Source organism: Agelaius phoeniceus, assembly GCF_051311805.1.
Source record: "Agelaius phoeniceus isolate bAgePho1 chromosome W unlocalized genomic scaffold, bAgePho1.hap1 SUPER_W_unloc_1, whole genome shotgun sequence".
Lineage (NCBI taxonomy): Eukaryota > Metazoa > Chordata > Aves > Passeriformes > Icteridae > Agelaius > Agelaius phoeniceus.
In genome coordinates this window covers 3284523-3306076 of record NW_027509866.1, presented here as the reverse complement: position 1 = coordinate 3306076, position 21554 = coordinate 3284523, and the positions used below count along the sequence as shown (strand labels likewise).

Sequence of the window (21554 nt, the reverse complement as noted above, 5' to 3'; positions counted from 1 at the left end):
CTCGCCCCGGCTCCAGCCAGGGGTGTCCGGGAGGATTTTTTTGGAGAGTGCTCGGAGCCGGCAGATCCCGGACTCGAGCCCCGGGTATCTCCGGGCTCCCTAAGAGGAGCTTTTTCGGGGGCAGAGGAGCCGCCATCGCCCCTCGGGAGGGTCCCGGGGGTCCACGTGGGGATGGCCCGGTACCGACGGGGCGGGACATTGGTTTTGGGGATCCCCGTGAGAGCCGGGGCTGTGGAACGGGGGACCCCCGGGGCGGGGAGAGGGGAAGGGGCGATACCGGAGCTGGGGCACCCCCGGCAGCCCGGAGATGAGGCGGGGACGGGACCCCCTGACCCTGACAGGGGCGCGTCCTGGGGTGACTTCATGATGCTCATGCCCCATCGGTCCGTTTAGCCCAGAAATGAGTTCTGCACCTTTAAGGCTGGTTCTGAGAGCCAAGGGGAGGAGGAAGAAGCTGCAGTTTGTTTTCAGACACTGCACTCACTCCTCCACATTCCAGCTCCTGGATGGACAGAGGGCGGGACAGAGCTCTCCTTTGCTTTTAGTTAGTTTTTAGCTCTCTGAGGCAGAGAAGTTCCCTGGACTGTGGTTTTTCTTTTTCTTTGGAGCGGTTTAAACCTGCTCTGGACTGAACACCCAGAACACCACTGGCATCTCCCACCTATGGCCCACTGGGCTGAGCCTGGGTCACGGCATTTCCAATACAGGAGGGACTGATAAGAGACTGATAAGAGACTGATAAGAGAGTGATAAGAGACTGATAAGACACTGAGTGAGCCAAGCCCCAGCCCAAGGAAGGATTTTTGGAGTTTGTCACCTATTTTCCAGCAGCAGGACGTTTTATTGCTTAATATTGTTCAATTTTTGTGCTGGTGAATGCTTTGCCTGTTAAATAAAGTGTTTTTTTCACTTTTCTCCAAGGAAATATTTTCCCGAACTGGCTGAGGGTGGGGCTGCTGAATCTGCATTCCAGAGGAAACCCCTTTTGGGAGTTTTCTCCCAAAATTGCCCTAAAGCAGGACAGGGTGGTGGGAAGAGGGGGGAAGCCCAAGTGGCTGGATTGAGGGGAGGCTGGAGAGAGGGACCCTGGGACCCCAAAATCCGCCTGCATCCCTTAGCAGGACCCTGGAGAGGGGGGATCCCCAGGACCCATGGGATCCCCAACAGCCCAGAGACAGGGGACCACCAGAACACCAGAGGGATGAGACTGGAAATGGGACACTCCTGGTGGCTTTTTTTAAATTCACTCTTGATTTTTGAAGGTTTTTATGGACATCAGGTGACTTCTAGAGATGGACTTGGGCAAGAGGAATCTCCAACCCAAGGCATTCACACCTTGTTTCTCCCCAAATCAGTATTTTCCCCAAACCTTCCCACACTGACATCCCCTCCTCTCCTGCTCTGGGTGAGCTCAGTCCCAAACCTGACCCTGCTCCTGGTCTCAATCTCACTCCATGTTTAGACACACTCACAGTTCTGTATTAAATCACATCCTAGTCCCAGACTCATCTAGCCCCAGACCCAATCCCAACCCCAGCCCTAAAGCCAATCCCATGTCTAGCCTTAACCCCAATCCCAGCTCTAATCCAAATCTCAGCCCCAACTCTAATCCCAGCCCCAATTCCAGCCCCTTCCTAAATCCTCAGCCCCAACCCAAATCCCAGGTTCAGCCCTTCTGGGGGTTTGGGGGTGTCTCTGTCCCTGTGACCCCGATGATGTTTGGGTGGGGTCCCAGCAGGGCTGAGAGGGACAGAGACCCCCCCCGGCCTCCCCAGGGGTGAGAAGGTGGCAGAGCCCCACCAGCCCCGAGCAGCCTCAGCGGCGAGAGGGACACAGAGCCCCTGGTGCCCAGCCCTGCACAGGCATTGCCTGAGGCCAGAGGGATGGAGACCCCCCGAGCATCCCCCAGGGCCAGGGGACAGAGAGCCCCGAGCATCCCCTGGGCTGAGAGGGACAGAGACTGCCCCGAGCACCCCCTGGCACAGGGGAGAGAGGGAGGGAGACCCCCCAGGCATTCCCTGGGGTGAGAATGATGGAGACCCCTGGGAAATGGCCTGGGGTGACAGGGACAGGGACACCCCTGGGGAATGGCCTGGGGTCACAGGGACAGGGACACCCCTGGGGAATGGCCTGGGGTGACAGGGACAGGGACACCCCTGGGGAATGGCCTGGGGTGACAGGGACAACCCTCCCAAACCCCTCCCAAGCATCCCCCAGTGTGAGAGGCTCAGAGACCTCTTGAGCATCCCCAGGGCACTGGACAAAGTAAAGTTGTTTCTTGACAGAAATCAAACTTAACCCTACAGAAAATGCCTTGAATTTGCTCTTCCCACAAGTCACTTGTGGTGAACAAGCAAACAAATCCCAAAATTTAATAAACTGACAGTAGAAGCAATTTTGTGGCAATTCCAAAATCCATTGGTCCTGCCCAGCTCCAGCTCAGCTGCTGGCAGGTTCCAATATAAGAAAAGTGGAAATTTGGCCCAAAACATTGTGATACCTCTTTTCTGAAAAGAGTATGAAAAGGAAGGGAAAGCTCTGTGTAGATGTCACAAAGGTTACAGGGACAAAGAAAAAACATATTCTTAGATTTCGAAAAGCCCCCGGCCTGTGAAAGAGAAAAGGGGGGACAGCCAGAGAGTGACAGGGACAGAGACCTCCCCTGGGGCAGGGCAAGTGTGACATTGTCCCCTGTGTGTGTGGCCTTCCCGGGGTGGGGGTTTTACACCTGAGCCAGTTTGGGTAAGGGGGGTGGTGTTCACCCCCTGAGCAGGGATTCCCCCACTGTTTCAGGCTGCAGTGTTAGATGGAACCAAATGCATGTTTTCAATGCCCATCTTCATCAACTGCTCTAAACAGGTGGGGCAGTGTTCTTGATCTCTTCCATGACTCAGCCCTGATAACGCCCTCCAGGGGAGATATCTTCTGGGAATGGGCCATTGAGTGTCACTGCAGGACTGATAGAATTCCATCCTCCCATTGTGGGATGCTCCGCCCAGGGGGAGGATCCAAGCATTCCTACCTGGATATAAGCTGAGCCTTGCAACACCAGGAGCAGCTTGCCTACTGGATTCCCAGAGGACAAGAGCTCCAGAACCACCACTGGACCTTCAGAGGAAGACGAGACCCTTCTACAGGATCACTGCTCGGACAGAATCACGTTCATCACTCCAGCAGGACTGCAGCCACCATTTAATGGGACTGCTGCCACCAGCCTGACCAGCAACAGGGTGTCAGGTTATATCCAGACTCTGTCAGTTTAAGGCAGTGTTTCTGCATCACTGCCTTGATCTTCATTTTCTTATTAAATTGTAATCCTGGTTTAGACCCTCCCCAGGTTTGCCTTCAAACAAGTACAAAATTCAATGTACTTATCCCTTGTTTTCTTCTCAAAACAGGATTTTCCATCCCATAAACTTAGCCAGATGGAGGAGGAGGCTGTGAGGAAGAAGAAGGTGCCCCAGGAGCCCCAGGCAGATGAGGAGGAAGTCAATGCCCCTTTCCCCCTCTCTCCTGCTCCATCTCCCAGCCCAACACGGCCCCCGGCTGCAGGACAACCCTGCTGCCAACCCCGTCCTGCTGGGGATGCACTGGGGGGATCTCCTTCCCCTTCCCTCTGGCACGGAGGCAAATCCCATCCTCTCCTTGTCCTTCCTCCCCCAGGGAAGAAGCTGAGGATGGAGACCAGGGAGGGCAAATCCCTGTGGCAGAACCTCATGGAAGAGGCCATTTTGAGTGGCTCCACAGTGCAGAATTCCAACGTGGAGGACAAGTCCCAGAGATCCCACAGGAGAAGGGGCTCCAAACCCAGGCCAGGGTGCTCTGAGGAGGAAAGACCCACCCTGAGCCAGGAAGGTGGACAGAGCTTCAGCCAGAGCTCAGAGCTGGTGGCCCATGAGCAGCTTCATGATGGCAAAAAGCCCCACAAGTGCTTGGAGTGTGGGAAGAGCTTCAGGCAGAGCAGCACCCTGATCAGCCACCAGATGATCCACACCGGGGAATGGCCCTACGAGTGTGGGGAGTGTGGGAAGGGCTTCAGCTGCAGCTCCACCCTTTTGACCCACCAGTGCATCCACACTGGGGAGAAGCCCTACGAGTGTCCTGAGTGCCAGAAGAGGTTTCACACCAGCCCTGATCTCGCCAGGCACCGGCAGATTCAAACAGAAGAAAGGCCCTTGCACTGCCCTGATTGCGGGAAGGGATTCAAGCGCAACTCCCACCTCATCAGGCACCAGCTCATCCACACTGGGGAGAGACCCTATGAGTGCCGCACGTGTGGGAAGAGGTTTCGGACCAGCTCAAATCTCCACCTGCATGAGCGGATTCACGCGGATGAGAGGCCCTTCTACTGCCCTGACTGCGGGAAGAGCTTCAAGCGCAATTCCACCCTCATCAGGCACCAGCGCATCCACACTGGGGAGAGGCCCTACGAGTGTCCCCAGTGTGGGAAGAGCTTCACCAGAAGCTCTCATTTGACAAGACACCAACGGAGCCACCCGTAAATGAAGCCCTGCAAGTGCCTCGATTGCAGAAACAGCTTCATGCACCACTCCAGCTTTATCCCCCATGGGAGAAGCCAGATTGGAAAGAGCCCTGGTGATCCATGTTCCCTGTGATCCATGCTGGGAAGACACCTGTACCTTTTCCTGCCCTTTGCCAATGACCTGATGTGGCATTGGAGAACATGAGGGTCTGGCCATGGCCCTGTCATTACATTCAGTCCCACCTCAGATCATTGCCAGGGACAGGAAAGGGACTCTCTCTCTCTCCCTGAGGAGAAGGGTGTCCTTTCCAGGCAAGAAATATTGTAGCCAGGCAGACCCTGTGAGTTGTGTTGTAGTTTTCCCTGTAAACAGTTTTATTTATCCCTTCTGTTATCAATATTGTTCCTGTTCCTGTTTGTTCCTTATCCCGTTGCTGTTCCCATTAAATTGTTCTTATCCCAGCCCGGGATCTTTGCCTTTTGTGCTTTCCATGGGAGGCGGGAGGGCAGCGAGGGCAGCGCGGTTTTAGCGGGAGCAGGAAATTGGGGAATCCCATTCCTGAAGCCCGGCCCGTGGAAAGCGAGCATCCCAGCTGGTGGCAGCCCTGGTGGCCATGGCAGCAGCCTTGGGAGCGGGTCCCTGGCTGGGGCTGTGGGAACCTCTTCCCTCTGGTGCCCAGGGACAGGAATGGAGGGAGCGGCTGCAGCTGAGTCAGGGCAGGCTCAGGTTGGATGTCAGGAAAAGGTTTTTGCCCAGAGGCTGCTGGGGCCCTGGCCAGGCTCCCCAGGGAAGGGTCCCAGCTCCAGGGCTCTCTGAGCTGCAGCAGCGTTTGGCCAGCGCTGCCAGGCCCAGGCTGGCATTGTTGGGGTGTCCTGTGCAGGGCCAGCAGTTGGACTGGAGGATCCTGATGGGTCCCTCCCAGCTCAGCCAATTCTGTGCTTCTGGGATCCCATCAGCCTGGGGATGGGGGCTGCCAATGGTTGCCATGGCAACGGGCTCTGGCTGCAGGCCTGAGCTGGTGTCCATGGCAACCACCCCTGGCATGGGGTCTCCATGGAGCTGCCAAGGGACTGAGCATAGCAACAGGGGGCTGGTGATGGTTGCCATGGAAACTGACCATAGCAACAGTGGACTGGTGATGGTTGCCTGCTAAGGATCAGATTTGTCACAGGTCCTCAGAAGGGTTCCATGGGGACTTTCCAAGAGTCTCCAGGCTGTTCCAGAGCTGGAATGTCACACACAGAGACAGGGGCTCCATGGAGACCTCCCAGGGCTTTCTGGGATGGTAAAGAGCCCTGGGGTCAGAGACAGTCACAGCCATCCCATGGTGACATCCCAGGAGTCCCCAGGCTGCCAAAGAGCCGGGATGTCCCAGACACTCACATGGGTTCCTGTCATGACCACAGTGGGAGCTTCAGGCAACATTTATTAGAGAAGCTCCTGTTGGGTCACGAGGTGCAGGAACAATCCCCAATGCTCCCCATAGATCCCCAAATGTCACTGTGTAATCAGTGTTCCGTGCTTTCTTTCCAATGGAAAACAACCATCCTTATCCTCCAGGTGTCCATGTCTGAAATTGGATTCCACCTCCAAAATTCTGGATATCCAAGGGTTGCTCCCAGGCACAATCTGCCAGTACCATCAAGCCTGGGTGGCCTGGACCTCTGGTGACTGCCCCTGCAACACTGGGGCTGGGTTCTTCCCTTCCCATGGAGATCACTGGGACACTGTGGAGACCTCATGGAACTAAGGGAATCATTGTGGCACCACTGGAGCCCATGGAACCAAGGGGCCATGGTGACCCAGTGGGGCTTCATGGAACCCAGAGACCATTCTGGCTCTGTGGGGCCTGATGGAACCATGGAGACCATTGGGACCCTTCAGGGCCTGGTGTCACCAAGGGGGCATTATGACTCCTCAGGGCCTCAGGGAAGCAAGGGACCATTGGGACACTGTGGGGCCCCATGGAACTGAGGGAACATGGAATAGGTCTGGCTGGTTTGGCTTCCCAGGGGTCCCCTGACAGGTCTGGCTGATGTTGCAATGTCAAGGGCCGCCTCTCATCAGCTCCTGGAAAACTGGGGCTCCGTGCTTTTCTTGCTATGGGAAAGAACCGCCCCCCTTTTCAGATGCCCATTGCCAAAATTGAAACTCTCCCTAAAGCAATTCCTATATGCAAGGATATCACTCAGAACAAAATCCTGCTTGCTCTGGCTGGCCTTGGCCTCTGGTGGCCATTTCTCATCTGCCCCTGAAACACTGGGGCTCTGTTCCTTCCTTCCTATGGAAAAGAACCGGCTTTCAGGTCCAGGGACCATGGCCAAAATTAGAATTTGGCCTCTCAATTCTGTTTATCCAAGGACTGATCTCAGACAAAAGTAGCCAGGACAGACAGGTCAGGCTGGCCCTGTCCTCTGGTGATTTTCTTAGACTCTGAGCTGAATGTTTTCATTTGAAAACATCTTGGAGAGGGCCCGGAGATCTCCCAGGGAGGTATTTTGAAACCTCGGGCACATGAGCACTATATATGGACAAAGGAGGTCTGTGCTCTGCGCTGTTGTGTTGGTTTTGCATCACGGAAGTGATGTTCTAAGAGAAGCTGCTAGCAGTTTCCTCCATGTCTGACAAAAAAAAAATCAGTAATTATCTTTGAGAATTGACAATCTGTTAAACTATGAAGGAAACTGTACACGCCTCTGTGAAGGCACATGTTAAAGATGAGAAAGCCTGGGAGGGTCTCTTTCCCTTCTGGCTGGCACAGAGGTAACAAGGCTGACCCGGCCCCGTCTCAGCCAGGCCGGGCCGGGCGGCTCCTGCCGTGGGGCCGGGCCCCTTCTCAGGGACCCCGCCAGGCCCCATCGGCTGCCGGGCAGGGCAGGGGAGGCCGCGGGGCCGAGGCCGGGCCGGGCCATGGCTGCAGTTGGGAACATCTGGGCCCTGCTGAGCCCTGCCCCGCCGCCAGCCCGGGCCCAGCCAGGATCCGCCGGGCCCCAGGAGCAGCCCCGGGCCGGGCCGGCTCGGCCAAGATTCTGCCACCCTTGGGCTTCAGCCGCAAGCCCTGGGCAGGGGCAGGAGAAGCCATCGGCCCCCGGCCGTGCTGCTGCTGTGCTCTGGCCTGGCTGCTGAGATCCTGGCCCTGCCCCAGCGCGGCCCATCCTGACACAGCCCCAGCGCAGCCGCTGCAGAAACCTCCATCGTAAAACAGCTCCGGCCGCAAGCACCGAGCCCGGCCGGGGGCACGGAACCATCTGCAGGCCCCGGGTGAGATATGAACTCTTTCAGTGCTTCCATCCTCCCTCCAGTGAGAGAAAAGGACAAAGTGCAGGCACACAGAGGAGCAACATGAAGACACCCAGGTCATTGAAGGGGAAGTTGAGTCCCAGATGGGAGGAATGAGGAGATGCCTTGATCTTGGGGCTGAAATCCTCTTGTAAAGCTATGGAGAAGGATGGAATTAATATATCAGACTCTCTTTTTCCCTATAACTAATTGAAAATATGGGGAGATGACTTGTTCAGCAAAGGCCTCCATGCTACAGTAAGCAAATGTTGAAGTAGCTGTGATCCCATCAGAAGTTTAAACAGAGAAAGAGAGAAGAGTGGTGAGATCCTGTGGCCTCAGGGAGAGAAGATGATCTCTGTTCTCAGAGATGAAGATGATTTCAGAAATAGATGAAAAGAATCTTTGCTCTTCAACAGCTCATCTTTAAACTCATACCCCATACATTGACATGGCCCATAAACACAGCTGTGGGAAAAGCTGTGAAAAATGGGAGGGACTTCACAATTGCAGATTTTCTGGGCAGCTGCTCTTCGTGGGAATTGAGAGCCATGGGAGAACTTTTTTCTTATGGAGAAGTCTCCACAGCATGAAAGAGAGACTCCTCTCCCTAAGTGAACTGAAGAAAGACTGTTCTAGATGGTGTAAACTGACTGAAACTTTCAAGTTTTGCCTCCTTGCATTGTCAGTAAGAAAGAAAAGGTTGTAGGGAGAGGAGAAGTGTTCAGATTCTTATTACTCTTTCTTCTATTTACTGGTAATAAACTTTTCTATATACCCCTTTAAAAATTTGAGCCTACTTTGCCTTTCTCCTAATCCTATCTCACAGCAGGAAATGAGTAAATATATTCCAGTGAGTGCAATGGTAATTAGCCAACACTGATCCCACTGCAGTAATAGATGCATTGGCTGAGAAATCTCAAATTAGGAAACCAAAAATCACTCCAGATACGTTCCTGATAAACTGCATTAGAGTAGAGGGAAATCAAGGCAGAGCCATGGTTTGTCAGGATTTGCTGCATCCTGATGAGCCCTGTGGTGCATTTGGAGCTGAGGCCTTGAACCTCAGGGCCTGAGAGGAGATTGCACAAACCTTTCCAGGAGTCAAAGTCAGAAGAAAACCCCAAAGTGTCTCAAAGCATGAATGGGTCTCAGTGAGGTCCGTGCCCAACAGAGGCTCCTCATGGACTCCTTGGAGGAGACAATTGGAGGACAGGATTGACCAAAAACTTCTCAGAGTCTCAGTGTGGAAAGGAAATTTCAAACTACCTTAAAAAATTTGAGAAGCTCAAAGCATTACTGAGCAGCACTGAGTGTCAGTACAAAGCTCTCCAGGGACTCATTAAAGCAGATAATTGGGGCCATGATTGCACAAACCTCTCATAGAATTGGTATCAAAAGGGAAACACCAAGTACCTTCAAATAACTGGAGTACCCTGAAGTATTAATGAGCCCCACTGAGTGTTGTTACTGACAAAGCCTCTCCAGGGACTAATTACAGCAGATAATTGGAGGCCATGATTGCAGAAACCTCTCAGAGACTCCAAGGCAAAAGCCAAAGCCAAAGTCCTTTGAAAAAGCTGCAGTCCCTGCAGGGAGCATGAAGGAGCCCCCAGGGCCATTGCTGAGCAAGGCTCCCCAGGGACTCCTTGCAGCAGATCCTTGAGGCCACTGGGATGTGGGCTAGGGGGGGATGCTGAGGGCAGCACAAGGGGCTGACAGTGCCCAGCCTGGCTGGGGCTGTGCCAGGAGGCCCCAGGGCCTCAGGACAAGGTGTCTCCTCCCAGCCCTTGCTGGCACAGACCCTGCTGTGCCCCAGGGCACCAAGACTTGGCTTCTCTCTGTCCCCACCTGTCATCACTGCCTGCAGTTCTCTGCTCTGCCTGGGGCCTGGGGACACTTTCTCACTCGTTTCCCTCTCTGGGACCCATTAAAAGTGCAAGAAAGTTTGGAGTTGGATTCTGCCTTGGAGTTCTGCAGAGGTTTCTTCAGCTCCCTCTCAGGGACTGATGTTCAGGGCCTGAGCACAAAGCCCCAGAGGCTGATTAAAGTCCTTGTGCTGTGTCTGTGCTGCTGAGCTGGGCTGGGCTCCTGGCCCAGAGGCAGCTCCTGCTCACCAAGAAGAGCTTCAAAAGCACATTTCTCTTGATGAGCAGCTCTTGTGCCAGCCCAGCAGGGCTGGGGCACTGCCTGCAGCCAGCCCGGGCACAGCCCAGAGGCACAGAGAGCTTCAATCAGTCAGGGCTGGGAAGGGGCTGAGAAGTGCCTGGGGCACAATCACTGCCAGCCCTTGGCACAGGAACCTCTGGCTGCAGGACAATGCAGCTGCAGCTCCTGGAGCCATCTCCTCAAGCTGGAACATGCCAATGCCTGCAGAGCCTGTGAGTACAACTTTGGGTATTTCTGGTGCAGGGGAGGTAAAATACTCATGAAGATCTGACATGCTGAGGGCTTCTGGTCAGTTCTAGAATATTTCCAAGTCAATGATTTCAACAAAAACAACAACATTTCCTAATACTTTTTAGTCAGTTTCCTAGTACTGGAGAAGGGGGGGGGGGGGGGGGGGGGCGGGAGGGGGGGAGTATATTAAAGGTTATGTATTTTTAAGTATTAATTTTGAAAAGTGCCTGAGGCATCCAAAGTGTTGCCTTTAGTGACCAATAGGTTCACAGGAGATCCCTAATGTGTTTTCAGCCACTCTTTGCTGGAGCCATCAGGCTCAGTCTGAGCTGTCCTTTCTCCCAGCTGCAAACAGAACCTGCCCCCAGCCAGTGCCCTGCAAACAGGCAGGGTTCTGTAGGGCCAAGGAGAGTGCACAGAGATTTGGGGTCTGTGAGTGCTGGCAGGGAGAGATCAGGCACAGGGAAACACCTGCAGGAGGGAAATCTGCAGGAAGCAGAGAGAAAATCAGGCAATGGTAGAAAACAAACCCCAGCAATGCTGTGGCAGGGAGAGTTTAGAGATGCCCACAGGAGCCCCTGCAGTGCAGCCCCTCCCTCTGAACAAGCCCCCTCCCTCCTGTGCCCCAGCCAAGCCTCTGCCCTCAGGGCCAGGGCTCCAAGGCGTGCAGCCCCTCCTGTGCAGGCAGAGCTGCAGCAGAGCCGTGGGGCAGCTCTGCAGCCCCGGGCCCAGTTCCCTCTGCAGAGCACAGGGCTGGGAGCAGCTGCCCGGCCCTGGGGGCTCTGGCAGGGGCACAGCTGGCTCAGGGTGACGCTGTCCCCAGGGCCTGGCTCTGGGCAATGCTGTCAGTGCAGCCAGGGACGGAGATGCATCTCCCCCAATCCAACGCCATCAGAAGGACACTTGGAAGTCTCCCTGAGATTTCAGTCCAAGCTGGGAGCTCCAATCCAGGGCGCAAACCTGTCCTAGAGCATCTCTGAGTTATGAGATTGATGGGCAAAGGCAGAGGTGTTGTGACACTGAAAATGCTGCTGGGTTGGTGAAATGAGCAATGTGAGTCCTTGCCTACAAATGTGGAGCTGTGCTGTGGTGGAAACATCTGCTCTCAGCAGTGCCTGATGACATTTTTGGGGAAGCATGGGAAGGTGATCACCCTCCACCTGAGCAAGGTAAAACCCTGAGGACCTCTGAATAGGTCAGAATGAACCAGACCATATCCCCTCACTCTCCACTCATCACTTTGCCTCGCAGAATGCACTCTGTTTTCCCTGGGGGCAGCAGAAATTCTGAGGCTTTCTGATATCCGAGAACACCAGGAAAAACATGGGGGAGGTTTTTAAAAAAACCCAGAACTCCTAAAAACAAAAGAGTATCTGTGTATTTTCCGAGGGAGGGTGTATTGGAAATGGCTTTGATTTTGGTTACAGGTATGTCCTCCAAAACTTCACTGTCCTTTTCTCCATGAACAGGTGCCCATGTGCAGCCCCAGCAAATGTCCAACAGCAGCTCCATCAGGCACTTCCTGCTGCTGGCATTGGCAGACACGCGGCAGCTGCAGCTCCTGCACTTCTGCCTCTTGCTGGGCATCTCCCTGGCTGCCCTCCTGGGCAATGGCCTCATCATCAGCACCGTAGCCTGCGGCCACCACCTGCACACGCCCATGTTCTTCTTCCTGCTCAACCTGGCCCTCGCTGACCTGGGCTCCATCTGCACCACTGTCCCCAAAGCCATGCACAATTCCCTCTGGGACACCAGCAACATCTCCTACACTGGATGTGCTGCTCAGCTCTTTTTCTTCCTGTTCTTCATCTCAGCAGAGTATTTCCTCCTGACCATCATGTGCTATGACCGCTACGTGTCCATCTGCAAACCCCTGCACTACGGGACCCTCCTGGGCAGCAGAGCTTGTGCCCACATGGCAGCAGCTGCCTGGGCCAGTGCCTTTCTCATTGCTCTGTTTTATACAGCCAATACATTTTCCCTGCCCCTGTGCCATGGCAATGCCCTGGGACAGTTCTTCTGTGAAATCCCACAGATCCTCAAGCTCTCCTGCTCACAGTCCAACCTCAGAGAACTTGGGCTCATTGCTGTCAGTGCCTCTTTAGGTTTTGGCTGTTTTGTGTTCATTGTTTTCTCCTATGTGCAGATCTTCAGGGCTGTGCTGAGGATCCCCTCTGAGCAGGGACGGCACAAAGCCTTTTCCACCTGCCTCCCTCACCTGGCTGTGGTCTCTCTCTTAGTCAGTACTAGCATATTTACCCACCTGAAGCCCCCTTCCCTGTCCTCCCCATCCCTGGATCTGGCCCTGTCAGTTCTGTACTCGGTGGTGCCTCCAGCCCTGAACCCCCTCATCTACAGCCTGAGGAACCAGGAGCTCAAGGCAGCAGTGTGGAGACTGATGACTGGATGCTTTCAGGGTCATTAAACTGCTGGCCAGTGTTTACAAATCACTTGTAATAAAACTCATCTTTAATTTTTCTCCGTGGTTTCATTTCCTTTGTTTTTTCTTTCACTTTTCCTTTGTTTTTCTTTTTTCATATTGTCAAAGAAGAAAAGCCATTCCTTGTGCAATTTCTCATTTTGTTTCTCTCCACCTTCCCTGTGGCCACAGACTGTGTCAATGAGGGGCTGCGCTCTTGGTGGCTTTAAAGGAACTAAAGGATGTCCCAGCAGAGTTTTCTGCAGAGATGCCCTTTTGTTGCCTTCTCTGGAGCTGCAGCAGCAATGTCTGTGTGCAGAGCTGGGGCAGATCAGTGCTGGCCCAGCAGCTGTGCCCAGCAGCAGCAGCAGCAGCAGCACTTGGTGTTGCCAGTGCTGCTGCCGTGGCCCTGCCCCGCTGCCCTGGTGGCCCTGGTGTTGCTGCAGGGCCTGAGTGCTCTCGGGGCCGGGCACAGCCCTGGGGGTGGCAGTGCCGGGGCTGCAGCAGGGACAGGCCATGGGCACTGCTGGGGCAGCGCTGACGCCTCAGGCCAGGCCCTGGGGGCTCCAGGCTCCTTGCCCAGGCTCTCTCAAGAACACGGCCAGGCCAATGCTCAGCACAGAAACCCCCGTCAGCAGCCCCAGGCTGGCCGTGGGCAGGCTGGGGGCAAACAGCATGGCTGGGGCTCTGCAAGGGCCCTGGGGCAGACGGGAAGGAGCAGCAGAGCAGGGGCTGATCCATGCCCAGTGCGCTGCACAGCCCAGGGCAGCGTCCCAGAGCGTCCTCATGCAGCTGCCAACAACATCCCCCCTCTGCAGCCCTGGCCTCTCCCCCAGCTCACACAGGTGCCCCATCCTTGCAGGCACAGACACGGCAGCACTGCCTCAGCAGCCCCTGTTTGCATTGCACACAGCAGGGCCAGCACCCCCATGCTGTTGCTGTGGGGACATGAACCTGAGGGAGCACAAATGCCATCAGCCCCTGGGGCCAGCAAGGCCTGCGGGACACCAGGGAAACCACTCAGCTTTGTCCTGGCCTCTGCACTCAGCCAGAAAGTTTGTTCCCATCAGCTGGGAGTTTCCTGTGCCACTGCAGACGCTGTTGCTCAGAGCCAGGGCTGCCTGGCAGCCACCCACAAACTGCCCTGAGCATTTCCTTGGCTTCACCTTTGCTTTATTTACTCTTTCCTGATACAAATTTCTTCTATTGCCCACCCCTGTTCCCTCCTTCTGAAGAGGAGGCCCAGGGCTCATTCTGCAACTGCTCCAAGGGTGGTTTCAGAGAATCCCAGCATCAGCAAGGCTGGAAAAGACCTTGGAGATCATCAAGTCCAACCTGTGCCCTAACACTGCCTTTTGTCCCCTGAGCCTCCTCTTCTCCAGGATAAACAACCCCAGCTCCCTCAGCCACTCCTCACAGGACTTTGTTCCACACCCCTTCCCAGCCTTTTTTCCCTTCTCTGGACACGCTCTGGCCCCTCCATGTCCTTCCTAAATTGGGAGGCCCAGAACTGGACACAGCACTCAAGGTGCTGCCCAACCAGTGCCGAGCACAGGGGAAGAATCCCTGCCCTGCTCCTGCTGGCCACACCATTCCTGATCCAGGCCATGAGCCATTGGCCTTCTTGGCCACCTGGGCACACTGCTGCCTCATGTCCAGCCCGCTGTCCATCAGTCCCTGCAGGTCCCTTTCTGCCTGGCTGCTCTCCAGCCACTCTGTCCCCAGCCTGTAGTGCTTCAGGGGTTGTTGTGGCCAAAGTGCAGGACCCAGCACTTGAACTTGTTAAACCTCACCTTGTTGGATTTGGGCCCTGGATCCAGCCTGTCCAGGGCCCTGTTCAGAGCCCTCCTAACCTCCAGCAAATCCAGACTCCCAGACAACTTGATGTCACCATGGTTCCATGTGTCCCCAGTGTGTCACAATAGTGTCCATGATTCCATGAGGCCTCCCAGTGTCACAATGTCCCTTTGTTTCCATGGGACCCCTTGGTGTCAGCAAGTCCCATGGATCCTTAGGACCTGCAGTGTCACAATGGATCCTTGGTTCCATGAGGTCTGGCAGTGCAGCAATGCTCTCCTTGGTTCCACAGTGTCACAATGGCCTCTTGGTCCCAAGGGCCACCATGGTGTCAAACATGTTTCCTTCATTCCAGGAGTCCCTGAGGAGCAGCCCTGGCCCCTTGGTTCCATGGGGCTCTGCAGTGTCACAATGGCCCCATTGTGACACCAGGTCCTGCTCTGTCACAATGCTCTGCATGGTTCCACAAGGTCCTGCAGGGTCACAGTGGCCTCTGTGGTTCCAGCAGGACCCAGACTGTCACCATGGACTCCTTGCTTCCATTCAGCCCCACAGTTTCACCATGGCCCCTTGGCTCTGTGCTGCCATGTCGTACACAGTGTCACCATGGTCCTCTTAGTGCCACCAGGCCCCGCAGTGTCACAATGGCCCCTTGCTTCCCCAGGGCCCTGCAGTGTCACAAACATCAGAGAATCAGCCAGGCTGGAAAAGACCTTGGAGAGCATCAAGTCCAACCTGGGACCCAACACCACCTTGTCACCCAGACCATGGCACTCAGTGCCACATCCAGTCTTTCCTTAAACACCACCACAGCTGCTGACTCACCCAACTCCCTGGGCAGCCCATTCCAATGCCCAATCACCCTTTGTGTGGAGAATATCTTCTAATGTCCAGCCTAAGCATCCCCTGGTGCAGCTGAAGGCTGTGTCCTCTTGTCCTGTCCCTGTTCCCTGGGAAAAGAGCCCGACCCCCACCTGGCTGCACCCTCCTGTCAGGGAGTTGTAGAGAGTGATGAGGTCTCCCCTGAGCCTCCTCTTCTCCAGGATAAACAACCCCAGCTCCCTTAGCTGCTACTCACTGGACTTGTACTTCAGACCCCTGAGCAGCCTTATTTCCCTTCTCTGGACACGCTCCAGCCCCTCCATGTTGTTCCTAAATTGGGGGGCCCAGAACTGGAAACAGCACATGAGGTGCTGCAGAACCAATGCCAAGCACAGGGAAAGAATCACAGCCCTGCCCCTGCTGGCCACACCATTCCTGATCCATTGGAATTCCAGGGGCTGGATGAGGGAAATGGTGGGGAGGGAGTGGGGACAAAGTGTTATTGATTATCAGCCAGGAGGGGTCTTGATTATCATATCTGTTCAGACTGGATTAGAAGGTGCTGGGGGTCAATATCAATTGGACATTGATTATACCAAACCCTAAACAGGAAAAGAAAACTTAACATGACAAAACACTTCTTTCTGCATTGTTTTCAATACAGTGTATTCACTTAGAATACACCTCTAAAATCTGTCTAATTATTCACTGTATAAATAAATATGTAGAATATTCCCTGTGGCTTTTGTTTTTCTGGAGTTTTTGCACAAATGTTTATGAGCTTTCCTCACTGAATTCCGAACTGAAGAATTCAAGAACGAAGAGGAATCTGATGTAGTAAAACTCATCAGCAACCTCCAAGTGGCTGCAGATCCATCCCCATGAGAGCAGCAATGAACAGAAATGGGCACAGCTTTGTGGCTGCCCCAGCTCTGGCATGGGCCCTGGGCCTGGAGCAGGAGCAGTTCTTGAGGGCCCCAAGGCCGGGGCTCTTGTGCTGCCCTGGGCAGATGGGATGGCAGCAGGGGCTGCAGAGCTCTCAGCACCTCAGCCTGAAGGGAGCAGGGCAGCCAGGGAGCCTCCTTTGGCCTTGGCCAAGCATCTTCCCCCATGGCTGGGGCTGAGTCCTGTGGCAGCTGCAGCTGCTGCTGTGGCCTTGGCAGGGGCTGAGGCCATGGGGCCAGTGCCCAGAGCAGCCTGGGCTGAGCAGAGCTGTGGGGCCAGAGCCGACTGGGCTGGGCTGGGCTCAGAGAGGCCCTTGGTGCTGCCCAGAGCTCAGGGCAGCTGGCAGAGCTTGCAGGGAGCTGGGCTGGGCTCCGAGAGCCTGGCCCAGAAACCATCAGTGTCCATCTCAGCCTGGCTGAGCGTGCAGGGGCAGGACTCAGGCCAAGCCTTGTGGGGCAGGGCCAGCGCCTGTGCAAGGCATTGCAAACAGGCAAGTGGCCCAGAGAGGAGGCTGCTCTGTGCCCTTGGTGGCATGGACAGAGCAGGGAGGGGGCCCAGGACATTTGTCAGCGCCAGCCTCTGTGCCCATGCGTTGGCAGCCCTGGCTGCTGAGCCCAGCTTTGGCCTGGGCTGAGTTTGGCTGTGGCCCAGCTCCATCCTCCTGCGGGGCGCAGGGCCTGTTCCCGGCCATGGCCAGCCCTGGCTGCCTCTCTGCTGGCCCAGAGGCCGGCAGAGCCCGGGGCAGGGCTGTCTGTGCAGCCCCACAGGTGCCATGGGCTCTGCAGGAGCTGGCAGAGGCTGCCCAGCAGGGAGGCCATGGGGCACAGAGCCCCAAGGCTGCTGTGGGCACCACGGCACAGGGGCCGTTCCCAGCCGCAATGCTCCTGGCCTGGGCTGGGCCTGCACAGGGGCTGGGCCACCATGGCTGGGCCAGCACAGGGCCACAAAGGGGCCACGCAGCCGCTGCTGGGGCTGACAGCAAGGCCAGGCACACACAAGCAATTGCTGAGCATGGCCTGCGCTGCCCAGGCCTGACTGTGCCAAAGGCAGAGCTCAGCTGCCCTTGGGGGCTGCAGCAACACTCCAGAGCCCAAAGAGCCTCCATGGCTGTGCTGGAGACCAAGGCTGCAGCAGGGATATGCAGGGCTGCTGCGGGATGGGGAGGCCATTGAATTCCAGCACACACCTCAGCTCTCTGATGATCCCAGCACCATGCTGGGCCCTGTTTCAGACTGGAGCAGAGCAGATGTTGATGGGACAGGAGCCCTGTGGGGCTGTCAGGGACCTGCAGCTTGCAAGGTGCTCTGCTCTCCCTCAGGTGCTCTCGGAAGATCCAATCCCAGGTCAGTCCCTCAGGGCACAAGTGGCACTGCCTGTTCATGGGCACACAACTCATGTCTGCCTGGAAATGGGCACAGGTTTTAATTCCTGTTAGTTTCATAATATACAAGCAAATCTTTATTATCTGGGTCATTTGAGTACTTTTAAGAAATGGCAACGTTTTCCCACCAGGAACAGGAATTTCCTGGATCTACTGGATCCTTCTACTAATGGCAAGGGAAGAAATACAGATCTTCCCCTCTACTTTTGCCACTGACATTCAGTCTAATATTTCATGACCCCACTTCCTTGAGGTGTTTCCAGCTCTCCTATTTAAATGGCCGTGTCTAAGGACATCTCTTCACTGGACCAGCTGCATCTATGTCCTTCCTGCTGCTCTCAGATTTCCTCCTCCAGATGCTCTCTGGTCATTTGAGCGCCTCTCAACTGACTGGTTTCATGCTTGGAACTTCAGGGAGTGGCCAAATCTTTCAAGTTAAAAAAAATATGAATTGAGTATCTCCCTGTGGTTATACCTATCACAGAATTTCCATTTCTTATGTTTTTGCTTAAAAACTATTCCTGTTCAGAAAGCCGTGGGGGATGGTAGACATGTCATATGCTGCTGGGACATCCCAGAGAGCTGAGGGAAGAGCTGTGATGGTTATTAAACTGTTCAAATGTTCAACATGTGTTTGTTGGCAAGAAACCTTTCTGTGCCTCTGAGTGTCACCAGGCCCTGAGCCCAAAGGACACAATCCTGATGAGTTGTGGCTCCCACTGCAGGGGCTGCACTTGGACCTTGGCTCTGCACAGGAGAGCTCTTCATCCCCTTTCTCTCTTTTCCTCCCTCTGGGCATGGAGGGAGCTCCTGACTTCAGCCTGTGACTCGTGTGTGCAAAGAGCAAATCTGGGCAGAATCGGGGCAGGGAGGGTTTGGGGGGACCTTTGGATCTGTGCTGGGCACAGAAGGTGTCTTCCATTGCTCTGAGACTGTCTGCTGTGCAAAGTGGATTTAATATCCAGCAGAGGAATGACTTTGGCATTGGATGGAGCTGTGCCTTCCCTTGGCTTTGCTGGCTGACAAGAAATGAACATCCCTCTGTGTCTCGGGCAGCTCCTTCTGCAAGGAAAGCTGGTGGGAGTTGGAGCCAAGGAGCTGAAAGCTGCAGGTGCAGCCTGGGCTGGAGGGAGCTGAGATTTGCACAAGGCTGCTCTGAGTGCCAGGGCTTGGATGGGGGAAATGGTGGGGTGGGGGTAGGGACCGAGTCTGATTGATTGTCAGCCATGAAGGGTCTTGATTTGCATATCCATTCAAAATGCATGAGGAGGTACCTGGATTCAGTGTCAATTGGAGGTCGCACATATCAATTTATAAACAGGAAAAAATCCTTAACAGGACCTAAAAAATGTTTTCTCACTGTCTTTTTAAATATCATATATTCACTTTGAATACACTACTGAGTTCTACTTAACCACAAAGGATTTGAAAATTAAATCTAATTATTCCCAGAGGCTTGGCTTGTTCAGGTGTTCTGAATGTTAATGAGCCCTGGGACACTGAATTCCTGCACTGAAGAGCTGAAGGCTGAACAAGCCTCTGGAGCAGGAAAATTCAGCAGCAGCCTCCAAGTTGCTGAGGATGTCAGCAGCCCTCAGTGAGGCCATCCCTGCCCAGAGACCGTGGGGGAATGGGCAGACAAGGAGAGCGTCCCTGGGGCTGGGGCAGCACAACTCAGAGGCACCAGCGGCTCCAGCTGGGCAATGGAGTGTGGGATGTGGCTGGGAAAGCCCTGCCTGGGCTGGGCCAAGCAGCACACACAAGCCCTGACTCCCATCCCTAAAATAATTCTCTCAAGGAGACATTTAAAAGGAATTACAATTGTTTGTGTCCTCTGAGTTAGGTGCACTGGATAAATACCAGTACAAGAGATTCTAGGAGCTCAAAGCAACCAAACAGCCTTCCCTGGGAAGTTCAGAAAATCAGAGAAACTTTGGCAAAAGATTTATTATGACATTGTAGTGGTTTTGGTTTGTCAATTTAAGATTTTTCTATTATTGAGATTTCTTAATTAATGGATTGATGAATATGGGGGGTTTTAGCATCAGTAATTATTTATCTATTTATTTTATTGTGAGATTGTAATATAAGAATAGTAAAGTAGGCCTAAGATTTTAAAAGGGTATATAGAAAATTTTATTTAAAATAAATTTATAAAGAAAAAATGTAGTAGGAATTAAATAATTTATTTAGAACACTTTTTTTTCTTTACAACTTTTTCTTTTTACTGACAATGTAAAGAAAGTAAACTTAAAATTTCTAGTTAGTTTACTATTTATAGAATTGTTTTTCTTTAGTTTACTTAGGGAGAGAAGTTTTTCTTGTTAAGGTTGTGGAGATATTTTACAAGAGGAAAAAATATACTTTTTTGTGGCTCTTAATTTTGCCATGGATAACACCTGTCTGGGAACTTTGTTCTTGTGAAGTTGTTTTTATTGCTACAAGCTTTTTCACAGCTTGCTGTTGGGCCATGTTGACTTATGAGGTATTGTTTTAAAGATGACTTATTTAAAGGTATAAGTTTTTATTATTTACTTTTAAAATTATTTTTATGTCTGGGAATAGAGATCTTCTCTTGGAGATACTGGATTACTTTTTTTTTTCCCTGTTTAAGCATTTTATGAAATTAAAGTATTTTTAACATTTGTTTATTTTAGTATGGAGGTTTTTCTTTGATAATAATTTGAATTTTTAAAAATATTATTTTGTGTTATAAAGAAAAAGAGTTTTTTCTTTATAGTTTACAAGAGGATTTTAGTTTTAAGAGTAAAGTATTTTTTATTCTTATTTTTTTTAGGATTTAATCTCTTCTTTACTTACTTTGATGGTTTTATATTGGTTTCTTACAAGCTTGTATTTTGTTTTTTTTTTCTTTTACTCATGGGAGGATTGAAGTATTGAAAGAGTAAACACCTGACCTGCTGGCAACGTGTGGTGGAAGTTGTGGTTGGGTTGTGTTAGGATTGGTTTTATGGTTGGTTTTAGGGTTTTTTGTGTTTTAGTTCTAGGGTTATTTTGTGTGGGTTGTAGATTGTAGGGGTTTTGGTTTTAGTTGTGTTGGGGGGAGGGGACTTGATGGTGAGATTTTAATAGCTGTGGCTGGCTTTGTTCTGGTTGGGGTTTTGTAGCCTCTTTTGTTTTCCTGTTTGGGAGTTGTTGGGGTTTGGTTTGGTCAGAATGGGGCCGATGCAGGGGTGGGGGGGAAGCCTGGGGAGGGGCTCAGCCCATGGCAGGGTTGCTTGGTTTGGTTTGGTTTGGTTTGGTTTGGTTGAGATGGGGGCTGGGACCCGCTGCTTCTTTGTTGACTGGAAAGAAAGAGGAGGTTCCTGGGTTTTTTCATCTGTAACATTTGTGTTTCACAGAGGCGTGTTCAGTATCTTAGTGGTTTAACAGATTGTCAGTTACACAAAAAGTTTTGTATTACTTTTTAAAATTCTTCTCATGTCAAACTACGACAGATACCCAGTCAACAAAAAACACTTCTCAAAGCATTGACTAGGTCCATTCAACTTCACAAACTCTAAGCCTGTTCAATAGAATGTTAATCAAAATTTGCAGGAGCACAGAAACAGAAGAAGACACAGAAAGAGATAAAAGACAAAAAAGATACAGAGAAGCACAGACACACAGCTACCAACTCCTGGATTCCAGCAGTGTTCTGATGGAAATTCCAAGAGGATCCAGGGTCAAGATGTGTGCTTGCCTTGTGGTCAGCCTTCAGTACACCTTGGTCTCCCTGGGCCCTTCCCCCCGGTGGGGCTTGGGCTCATTTGGTCCCTCAGGAGCTGGGCTGGGGGCTGCAGAGGTGGCTGTGGAGCATGGCCTGTGCTGTGCCAGGGACTGGCAGCCACTGCTGGGCTGGGATAGAGGCTCTGGGGGGATTGGGGTTCCAGGGCAGGGCAGGGCTGGACCTTCCACTTCCTCCCCCACACACATGAAATGTTTCCAGCCAGCAATCTCCTCCAGTCTGTCACAACAGGGAATGTTGGAGGTCGAACCCCAATTCTGGCCATGGGCATCTGGCCGA

The 21554-nt window shown here is 53.1% G+C and overlaps 2 protein-coding genes across 2 annotated transcripts in view; both read left to right on the top strand.

Moving 5' to 3' along the window:
• The window catches only part of LOC143692441 (uncharacterized), a 351032-nt gene that overhangs the window by 75862 nt on the left and 253616 nt on the right, over positions 1–21554 (top strand). The window contains exon 3 of the mRNA XM_077172674.1: positions 3856–4489. Coding sequence (XP_077028789.1) covers positions 3856–4489 — 634 coding nt within the window. The remainder of the gene's footprint in view (positions 1–3855; positions 4490–21554) is intronic.
• On the top strand, positions 11656–12588 carry LOC143692383 (olfactory receptor 14A16-like). The gene has a single exon (XM_077172618.1). The coding sequence runs from the start codon at positions 11656–11658 to the stop codon at positions 12586–12588; it is 933 nt and encodes a 310-aa protein (XP_077028733.1).